This window comes from Triticum dicoccoides, chromosome 1A (assembly GCF_002162155.2).
Source record: "Triticum dicoccoides isolate Atlit2015 ecotype Zavitan chromosome 1A, WEW_v2.0, whole genome shotgun sequence".
Taxonomy (NCBI): domain Eukaryota; kingdom Viridiplantae; phylum Streptophyta; class Magnoliopsida; order Poales; family Poaceae; genus Triticum; species Triticum dicoccoides.
In genome coordinates this window covers 53538774-53549883 of record NC_041380.1, presented here as the reverse complement: position 1 = coordinate 53549883, position 11110 = coordinate 53538774, and the positions used below count along the sequence as shown (strand labels likewise).

Sequence of the window (11110 nt, the reverse complement as noted above, 5' to 3'; positions counted from 1 at the left end):
CCAAGGGGGTGCCTTGCCCCTCACAAGGCTTGTTAGTGCATGTCTCACTCCCTTGAGACATGCTCAGTCCTATGTTAGGAAACCTAACAGTGTAATGGCCCTCCCCCCGAGGGCGTCCCTCCATCTCTACCTCACAGTGGAAAACATATGATTATCCTTCAAAGCTAGAGGTTGATTAGCTCTAACCATAACGAATGCACCTGAATGTGGTATCTTAAACTGTAACAAGCTAAACAAGAGTCCAGGAGCGAGAGAGGAAAATCCAAAGTGCAAATAACATAATATTAAAAAAGAAAAAAGTTCTATTGAGTTGTTGAAAAAAAGGCACTTTAGAAGCGAAAGTAGGCTATTCTCGTAAAGGAATATCGTAACGGGCGACTAGGTAATATAGAAGGCCGACCTCTCCATTTCGTCGGTACTGGTAACAACGGATCTTGACCTCGTTTCTTTTTCTTGTTATTTGACTTCTTGGAATGGAATTCTTCTCATGATAGTCAAACAAGCAAAGGAGTAGAGGATGGGTCCCGAGGGAACTCTTTTTCTTCTATTCTAAGTTTTGATTGCACGAGCAGCATAACAACATAACAGTTCCCAAGGCAAGGGTGGCGCCCCCACCCCTAGGGTTTCTTGTTGGAAATATGCCCTAGAGGCAATAATAAATTGGTTATTATTATATTTCCTTGTTCATGATAATTGTTTATTATCCATGCTAGAATTGTATTGATAGGAAACTCAGATACATGTGTGGATACATAGACAACACCATGTCCCTAGTAAGCCTCTAGTTGACTAGCTCGTTGATCAATAGATGGTTACGGTTTCCTAACCATGTACATAGGATGTCGTTGATAACAGGATCACATCATTAGGAGAATGATGTGATGGACAAGACCCAATCCTAAGCCTAGCACAAAGATCATGTAGTTCGTATGCTAAAGCTTTTCTAATGTCAAGTATCATTTCCTTAGACCATGATATTGTGCAACTCCCGGATACCATAGGAGTGCTTTGGGTGTGCCAAACGTCACAACGTAACTGGGTGGCTATAAAGGTACACTACAGGTATCTCCGAAAGTGTCTGTTGGGTTGGCACGAATCGAGACTGGGATTTGTCACTCCGTGTAAACGGAGAGGTACCTCTGGGCCCACTCGGTAGGACATCATCATAATGTGTACAATGTGATCAAGGAGTTGATCACGGGATGATGTGTTACGGAACGAGTAAAGAGACTTGCCGGTAATGAGATTGAACAAGGTATCGGGATACCGACGATCGAATCTCGGGCAAGTATCGTACCGCTAGACAAAGGGAATTGTGTACGGGATTGATTAAGTCCTTGACATCGTGGTTCGTCCGATGAGATCATCATGGAGCATGTGGGAGCCAACATGGGTATCCAGATCCCGCTGTTGGTTATTGACTGGAGAACGTCTCGGTCATGTCTGCATGGTTCCCGAACCCGTAGGGTCTACACACTTAAGGTTTGATGACGCTAGGGTTATAAAGGAAGTTTGTATGTGGTTACCGAATGTTGTTCGGAGTATCGTATGAGATCCCGGATGTTACGAGGAGTTCCGGAATGGTCCGGAGGTAAAGAATTATATATGGGAAGTCCTGTTTTGGTCGCCGGAAAAGTTTCGGGTTTTATCAGTAATGTACCGGGACCCCCGGGAGGGTCCCGGTGGTCCACCAAGTGGGGCCACCAGCCCCGGAGGGATGCATGGGCCAAGTGTGGGAGGGGACCAGCCCCAGGTGGGCTGGTGCCCCCCCCCCCCACAAGGGCCCAAGGCGCCTAGGGTTTGGGAGGGGCGCCCCACCTAGCTTGGGGGGCAAGTTTCCCCCTCTTCCCCCCTTTGGCCGCCACCCTAGATGGGTTTGGGGCTGCCGCACCCCTTGGGGTGGAAACCCTAAAGGGGGCGCACCCCCTCCCTCTCCCCTATATATACTTGAGGACTTTGGGGCTGCCAATACATGAGTTTTGACCTCTCCATGGCGCAGCCCTGCCTCTCTCCCTCCTCCTCTCCCGCGGTGCTTGGCGAAGCCCTGCAGGATTGCCACGCTCCTCCACCACCACCACGCCGTCGTGCTACTGCTGGATGGAGTCTTCCCCAACCTCTCCTTCTCCCCTTGCTGGATCAAGGCGTAGGAGACGTCATCGGGCTGTACGTGTGTTGAACGCGAAGGTGCCGTCCGTTCGGCACTAGGATCATCGGTGATTTGGATCATGACGAGTACGACTCCATCAACCCCGTTCACTTGAACGCTTCCGCTTAGCGATCTACAAGGGTATGTAGATGCACTCTCCTTCCCCTCGTTGCTAGATTACTCCATAGATTGATCTTGGTGATGCGTAGAAAATTTTGAATTTCTGCTACGTTCCCCAACATTTCTAACCCTAGGCGCAGGGGGAGGCCCAAGGGGGGGGCGCACCAGCCCACTAGGGGCTGGTTCCCCTCCCACTTCAGCCCATGGGGCCCTCCGGGATAGGTGGCCCCACCCGGTGGACCCCCGGGACCCTTCCGGTGGTCCCGATACAATACTGGTGACCCCAGAAACCTTCCCGATGGCCGAAACTAGACTTCCTATATATAAATCTTTACCTTCGAACCATTCCGGAACTCCTCGTGACGTCCGGGATCTCATCCGGGACTCCGAAAAACTTTCGGGTTACCGTGTGCTAATATCTCTACAACCCTAGCGTCACCGAACCTTAAGTGTGTAGACCCTACGGGTTCAGGAGACATGCAGACATGACCAAGAAGCCTCTCCGGTCAATAACCAACAGCAGGATCTGGATACCCATGTTGGCTCCCACATGCTCCACGATGATCTCATCGGATGAACCACGATGTCGAGGATTCAATCAATCCGTATACAATTCCCTTTGTCAATCGGTATGTTACTTGCCCGAGACTCGATCGTCGGTATCCCAATACCTTGTTCAGTCTCGTTACCGGCAAGTCACTTTACTTGTACCGTAATGCATGATCCCGTGATCAACCACTTGATCACATTGAGCTCATTATGATGATGCCTTACCGAGTGGGCCCAGAGATACCTCTCCGTCATACGGAGTGACAAATCCCAGTCTCGATTTGTGCCAACCCAACAGACACTTTCGGAGATACCTGTAATGTACCTTTATAGTCACCCAGTTACGTTGTGACGTTTGACACACCCAAGGCACTCTTACGGTATCCGGGAGTTGCACAATCTCGTGGTCTAAGGAAATGATACTTGACATTCAGAAAAGCTACAGCTAACGAACTACACGATCTTTGAGCTAAGCTTAGGATTGGGTCTTGTCCATCACATCATTCTCCTAATGATGTGATCCCGTTATCAATGACATCCAATGTCCATAGTCAGGAAACCATGACTATCGTTTGATCAACGAGCTAGTCAACTAGAGGCTCACTAGGGACGTGTTGTGGTCTATGTATTCACACATGTATTACGATTTCCGGATAACACAATTATAGCATGAACAATAGACAATTATCATGAACAAAGAAATATAATAATAACCATTTTATTATTGCCTCTAGGGCATATTTCCGACACACAAATCTCCAAAGCATCTCGGAAGGCCACCATCTGGGCTGGTGGCTTTGGCGTGGCAGACATATGCTCAAAATCCCACATAGCCTCGTTAAAATCACCGATGGCTAGCCATGGCAAGTCACTAACATTTTTCAGATTCTGTAGCGTTGCCCACATGAGCGGTCTATTCTCAATTCTCGGCTCTCCATATATGCATGTTACTCTCCATTGTGCAGCATCACGGTGGACTCGAACTAATGCATCAATATACCGTTCATTCTTGTCCAACACTTGTACATCATATGATTCATGCCAAAACAGTGCCAAACCACCACTCAAACCACTACTATCCACACCAAAAAATCCTTTCAAACCCAAACGACCCCTTAGTCTTCTCATCTTTTCTTCTTTTTGCCTCGTCTCACATAAGAAGACCAGAGTGGGGGAATGCGACTGGCAAAGAGTCGCAAGTTCTCGAACTGTCCGGGTATTCCCCGCTCCCCGGCAGTTCCAACTTAAGATATTCATTGGGCCCGGCGATCCTCCCGCACGGACGCCGCCTCGTTTGACAGGATTTTGTCAACTCCATCTTCACCTTCGCCTTGCTTCCTTCGCTTGACAATAGGTACTTTCCCGGGGGTGGCATTTGGCAGACTCACACCCTGAGAACCATCCCCTCCTCCACTTTCAAGCAGTAGCACTGTATTGGATACCTTACCGGCTATGTTCGGTATAGCCTGCCCTCTGACATTGATTGTACCATCATCACTAACAAGCCTTTTACGGACAACCCTTGCATCTCCTCCCCTAGCCCCCATCTCACCATGTGATGTGTCCATATCCTCCATGCCACGGTAGCTCTCACCCGCATCGCTACCTCGCCCAACACCTGTTCTGCCTCCTCTGTCCCCTCTCCCTCCTTCTCCACTTCTACCTCCCCGGGAGGGGCCATTGAAAGACCCACTTCCCCTTCCTGCGCCTGACCTACCTCCCCCTCCTCTACCTCCTCTTGCACCTCCTCCCGCCGGTTCATTCGACCAGTGCAGCTAATCACCCCATTCACAATTAGTAGGAGCATGAATACCGTCACCACACTCCTCCACCACATGGCCCATGCAACCACAATAAAAACAGAAGTCCGGCAACTTCTCGTAGCTAACCGAGTATTTCTTCCTCTCCTTGAGCGTGATGGGCACAAATCTCACCAGCGGCATATTAACATTGACAAAAACACGCACCCGGAGATGACTTGAGGGATTAATTCTTCCCTCATTCACAATTACAGTAAACGGTGGACTTCCAACTTTCTTAGCCACTTTCTCCGCGAGCTCTTTCTTCCTTGTTAAACCATCCGGCAACCCCTTAATTCTTGCCCACAAAGGATACATCTCAAGAGCATATTCAGCTACATTTGTAAATCCATCATACTCCACCATAACCACTGGATCTCTTCGAAACTGCCAGGGGCCTCCTTTCATCACCCGCTTCCAGTCGCCAAGACAGTGGAATTGTGCTAGGAATAGATTCGGCCCCTTGATGTTGAAGGTCACCCCTTGCGCACAAGCCCATGCGTTCCTCATGGAGTTCAGTAGAGCGGCATGGCTAAAAGGCCTGAGAGTATGAACCCTAAACAGCGCCAACCAACGCACCTCCCTAATCAGATCATCCACCTCCCCTGATAAATCCAAATCTTCTTCCTCCTCCCAATGTAAATTCATGCCCTCGAACGCATCTTCTAGGGTTGGGTCTGGGCCATGGCGATCCCAGTCCTCCTCGCTTCCTTCCTCCAGATCGGGTTCATCCATGTTCGCCTGAATTCCCTCCGATCCCCCACCACCCCGGTTTGCGCCCATATCACTGCCCGATCCTCCTTCTTGCCTCCCTACTTCTCCCGATTGCATCTCCTTCGCCACTTCCTTCGCCCCCTCCATTACAGCTGGAACCTCCATGTAAAACCTGGCCCCGAGCGGCGCCCTGTAGATCACCCCACGCGCACGAGGCTCGGGTAGGAAAACAGCGGCCGGTCGATGTGGACTCCGGCGGCGTCGTCGGAGGACAGGGTAGACCCTAGAGAACCCTAGGGGAAAAGTGTCCTCCCCAACTCGCTATGTTGGGTTACTGCTGGTATGGTAGGATTTCTTACTTGCTATGTGGTAAATAGGAATCTTAAAATTCTCTGAAAATATAGAACAAAATTAAAGTGCAAAGTTGTCAAAATTTTCAAATCTGGTGCAATGTAATTTTTAGTTTGTTTGAGGTACTTTGTACTTCCGGTGAATTTTGTTTACTCCTTTCCGCAAAAGAAACACTACCAACTCGCGTTTTTTCCAAAATCTAGTTCAAACCGTCTACTCGTTATTAATAGGTGGTCCAAAATTAGAATTATCTACTTCCTCCGTCTCAAAATGGTATTATTTTTTACACAAAGGGAATATTTATTTAGAGATGTGCAAAGCTCAAAGATGTTCAATCTAATCCACCGAGAAATAGCAAATTACTTTGTCAAGAACTCCTAATACAGACCCTCCTAAAAACCACAACTACACCTAGCTTCTATTCTTTCTCAGATTTTTTTTTAAAGTTGTGTAAAATAACTATTTTTGAAGTGTAGAAAATGTATTTTCCACGAAAAAAAATAAAGGGCTCCGTGCAGCTCGATCGGCCATCAAATGCACTTTCCGCAACTACACCTAGCTTCTACTCCTAGCTTCCCCACACCGATCGACACCCTATATATACACCGCACCAACGGCGACAGAATTCCGCAACCAGCTAGCTCAGCTCAGCTCCAAGTGAATCGAGCTCGCGCGAACCGATCGAACATGGAGTCGTCGGGCGACACGGCGCCGTTGCACTCCTCACCGACCCCGACGTCGCCGCCGGCAATGGCGACGGGGGCGGCGGTGGTGATGAGCCCGTGCGCGGCGTGCAAGATCCTCCGCCGCCGGTGCGTGGACCGCTGCGTGCTGGCGCCCTACTTCCCACCCACGGACCCCCACAAGTTCGCCACCGCGCACCGCGTCTTCGGCGCCAGCAACATCATCAAGCTCCTGCAGGACCTGCCCGAGGAGCAGCGCGCGGACGCAGTGAGCAGCATGGTGTACGAGGCGGCGGCGCGCGCGCGGGACCCCGTCTACGGCAGCGCCGGCGCCATCTGCCAGCTCCAGAGGCAGGTCGACGGCCTCAAGGCGCAGCTCGCGCGCGCGCAGGCGGAGCTCGCGGCCGCCCGCGCCCACCACGCGCACCTCGTCGCGCTGCTCTGCGTCGAGGTGGCCACCGCCGCCGCCACGCCTCCGCAGGACGCCTACTGCACCGGCGGAGGCGGATCACAGACCCAGCTCGCCGCACCGCCTGGTGTAGGCTCCGCGCACGCGGACGCGCTTTATGTCGTCAACGGCGGCGCGGCGGGCGGCGGCGGCATCATGCAGGCCGGGCACGTCGGCTGGGCCGACGTGCCGCTCTGGACATAAGCGCGCGCAAGCTGGCGCGCACTGGATGATGCACTCGTCACTCAACTGGCCAACTGCTACTACGTACGCATGATTCGTGTGTAATTACTAGTGCTACATTTTACTTAACTGGGTTAACCAAAGGGTTGACCTGCTTGATGAATTTGTTGGAGTTTCAAGATGGAGGAAGATCGAGTTTGTTTTGTTTTGTTGCAAAAATACTACTAGTACATAGAATAAAAAATTCCGTCATGTTGAAGTTCCAACAAGTTCTGAGAAGTCCTAATCGAGACGGAAACTTGTATCCTTGCCTTCTTCTGCAGTTGTGAAGAAGGATGTGGTTGGTTCTCTTGTGTGATGTTAGGTCAAATTGCATTTCTATCATGAACAAATGCATGTCATTTTCAAGAAGAGTATATTTAGTTCTCTACAACTCCATGTAATAGTGATTGTCCATTTCACTATGAATTAGAGAAATTAACTTAGCGTGAATGGGAAATTCTTTGTTTTGTCTAATATACGTCATGTGGAGTGCTTTTTATCTGGTGAACTTGATATCAGCTTGATTTTGATATATTGTTCTATGAGCACTTAATGAATCGGCATCCTTTTATTTGCTCCCAAAATAACCAGACAAATTAGACCATAACATGATTTTTTTTCCCGTTCAAACAACATGATGGAAGTTTCTCAAGAAGCTAGCATTCGTTGATTCAAATTAAAAAGGTAAATTACAAGTACTATAGATGAAGAACTATGTTATTTCTCTTGACTTCTTCGTATGCAGAAAATGAGATGAGGAAGCTTGATGCATTTCTCTATGTTCTTTTCCTCAAACCGTCTTCACTATCCTTTTCCGAAAGAAAAAAACAACTTCATTATCAATCTGTCTTTGAGTTTGACCGAGAGAGTTGAACGAGCAAATGGTAATTGTTAGTATTAGTGTGAGGATGAGAGAAAGGAAGACATGACTTAGGGCTTACGACATAGAGGCAACAATTTGGCGGTATATAAGGTTGAACGAACATTTGTAAGCGATGCATTATTAATCTAGTTAGTGTTAGATGCCACGAGCCTAGATTGTAGCCAATTATGAATGTATTGCAAAGGAGTTACTCCCTCCTTCCATGTATATAGGGTCTAATGCGTTTTTCGAGGCTAATTTTGACCAAATATTAAAGTAATAATATATGACATGCAACTTACACAAAGCACATCGTTAAATTCGTGTGTGAAAGGAGCTTTCAATGATATAATTTTTACATTGTGCATGTCATGTACTATTAATCTTGTCAATAGTCAAAGGCGGTCTTAAAAAACGCATTAGGCCCTATATAGATGGAAGGAGAGAGTAAAAGAAACCGCTTGTGATATGGACAATTTCATAGTCGGTTCTCTTATAGAGCAACAATGATTTTTTTTCACCGATGGCTTGGAGAAAAAACATCTACTATTAACTCTTGAGGATCTCCGCCTAATGTGGGGTACTAGTTTATCGAAATGTGGTGTCCATCACTCATGAGGATCTCCGCCTAATTAAGCTATACAAGTAGAATCAATTTTTGAGTTGTGTGTGTGTGGACGCTTTTTCTACGGTTTTCGGCGTTGTCCCTTTGCATGCATATTTGTAACACTACATTTCGTGCACCCACCCATCTCTCGAAAACAAAATAAAAGGCATGGTTTAGTATTTTAAATAACAATTTCATGCATGATGTGTGCATATCTATAGTTGAGATGGTAGAGAAATATACCAAATCAAAATTCGTTCAATGGTTCACGAATCTGGGAACAGGTTGGCACAACTGAAGTTGGACCTGACACCATAGTAATTAGAGATGGCACCCTGTGCGTTGCTGTGGGAATCAGTTACAATTATTTCAATGAGGTTTTGCTGTATGAAACATTAGTATTTAGATTATAAATGTGAGAACTGGAACTAAAATGTAGTACATATAATTTATAAATTATTTAATAGTTGTTAAATATTTATTCAATTTTAGTAGTATGCATGGTGCATTTTAAAGGCGGAACTTTTTCGTGCATGGTTGACATGGTTGCATTAAAGATATGTCTTTTTTCATGCATGGTAACATGATGAGTTGGCATAGTTGCATAGTGAGAGAATTGAAATTAGTGAGGATCAACTATATTTTAGAACTACACAGTAGTAATTAGCTAGTACGATAATGTGTATGCGGCTTGGAATATTGTGCGGAATGTCAAAACAGCTGAAGATGTACTGTAAACAACTAAATGCCCTTTTTAGCCAAAATCCCCTGCTCAGCCACATCTCCACCGCACACATTGGCTATTTTCTTACCATTTGCCAAACCAGCTGATGGTCTAGATGCCACAGGCATGAAAAGGAGCTGCTCTTAGTCAAAGTTTTTCACACAAATTTCCAAAGTGTTTTCTGTCTGAAGTCTGAACATCACCAGCCACTTAGCCAGGGTGTCAACTGGGGCCGGTCAGTGTCTCCTCACAGAGGAACTTTTAAAGAACAAACCAGCGCTTATCATGGGTCAACGTGAGGTTTAAACCAAATGTATCTGAACTGAAGAAAGAACCAAAGAATCCAAGGAAATCTCTAATGGGCTCCTCCTACTTCTACCCTATTTGTCTGGAACAGATAATCCGGACAAAACCGGGCCTCCAACGGTCTCTCCTATTCCGACTTGAACAGTTTGGACTGTCAAGAATCCCCCACATGATGTCAATTTTTTTTGAGCGGTAAACCAACAATTTTTTAGATAGTAGCAAGGTTTACAGGAATAATGAGGGGATCCTGGGGAATCCCCAGCCACACATGGCGACCAGAAACTAAAGAACTAGAAAATTTAGCAAGACTATGGGCTTCACAATTCGATGATCTCCCTTCAAAAATGATATCACATGTAGCAAACTCTTTTGCCCGCGATACAATCTCCTTCACAATAACCGAGTGCCTCCCTTTGGTTCCCATCCTGATGTCCGAGACCGCTGCCTTAGAATCACACACAATCACCACTTTGTAAGCCCCAAGATCAAGTGCAAATGAAAGTCCCCCCCGGCATGCCAACGCTTCAAGGATAGCCGGATCAGTAATTCCGGAGACAACAAGTGCCGAGGAGCCCATAAAAACTCCACCGCTATCTCTGCAAACAGCTGCTGCAGCACCTCTATCACATGTTCTGGAGAAACCTCCATCTACATGAATCTTTACAAACCCAACAGAAGGCGCCTTCCAAGGTTGTCGTGAGTTTGCAGCCGGCATACTTGGTGCTGAACTGATTGTAGCCGGCCTTCTCAACGCCTCTAGCTCCACAATATAGCTCGTCACGAACGAATGGATAGCATGCAGACTCTGTAATATACCCTCATGGATTGCCTTCTGACGAGCTGACCAAATCGACCAGGGTGTGACAACCATCTCCGTGAGGATTAGGGGGCATCCGGACTGTCGCCACATAGGCCCAACAGCACAGCTCCACCCACAAACTCCTTTGATCCCCGGTCCTTTCTTTCTCACTTCTCTCTTGCCCGCCCTGCCGCTGACCCGTGCCCTCCCCTAGCGCCCACCCAACTCTTGCCGCCATCCCGCAATAAGGTCCGCTCACAAGCTCCAAACCGGCCAATCACAGATGGAACCTAACTTCAAAATTTTAGTATTAAAAAATTCTTTTGGATACAAATGTAATTGTATAATTTTCATTACATATAACCCATATTTTAGTGGCTAAATTTGTAGTCGAATTTGCGCGCCTTCTTTTAGTTGGAGGGAAAAGTTATGGAAAAAACGCTAGAAGGAGCGTACCAATCACAGCTTGAACCTAACTTAAATTTTGACCATTGAAAAATTCTATCAGATAGGAATGTAATCATATACTTTTTGTTACATATAGCCCACATTTAGTGGCTAAGATAGTCAAACTTGAATCTCAAAAAACTTGTGCACCGTCTTTTCTTGGTCAGAGGGGAAAATTATAAAAACTAAAAACCCGCTAGAAGGAGCGTACTAATCACACCTTGAACCTAACTTAAAAATTAACCACTGGAAAATTATTTCAAATAAAAATGTAGTCATACAATTTAGTGGCTAAATTTATAGTCAAACTTGAACCTCAAAAAACTTACG

At 46.8% G+C, this 11110-nt stretch overlaps 1 protein-coding gene across 1 annotated transcript; it reads left to right on the top strand.

The window, feature by feature from the left end:
• The first annotated feature begins 6331 nt into the window (after nt 1–6331).
• On the top strand, nt 6332–7196 carry LOC119362966 (LOB domain-containing protein 1-like). Its single transcript, XM_037628282.1, has one exon. The coding sequence runs from the start codon at nt 6367–6369 to the stop codon at nt 7012–7014; it is 648 nt and encodes a 215-aa protein (XP_037484179.1). The 5' UTR covers nt 6332–6366; the 3' UTR covers nt 7015–7196.
• Nucleotides 7197–11110: the final 3914 nt, after the last annotated feature.

Excerpts from the sequence above, each read along its gene's own strand:
- LOC119362966 (XM_037628282.1), top strand. The coding sequence starts at position 6,367 with ATGGAGTCGTCGGGCGACACGGCGCCGTTGCACTCCTCACCGACCCCG.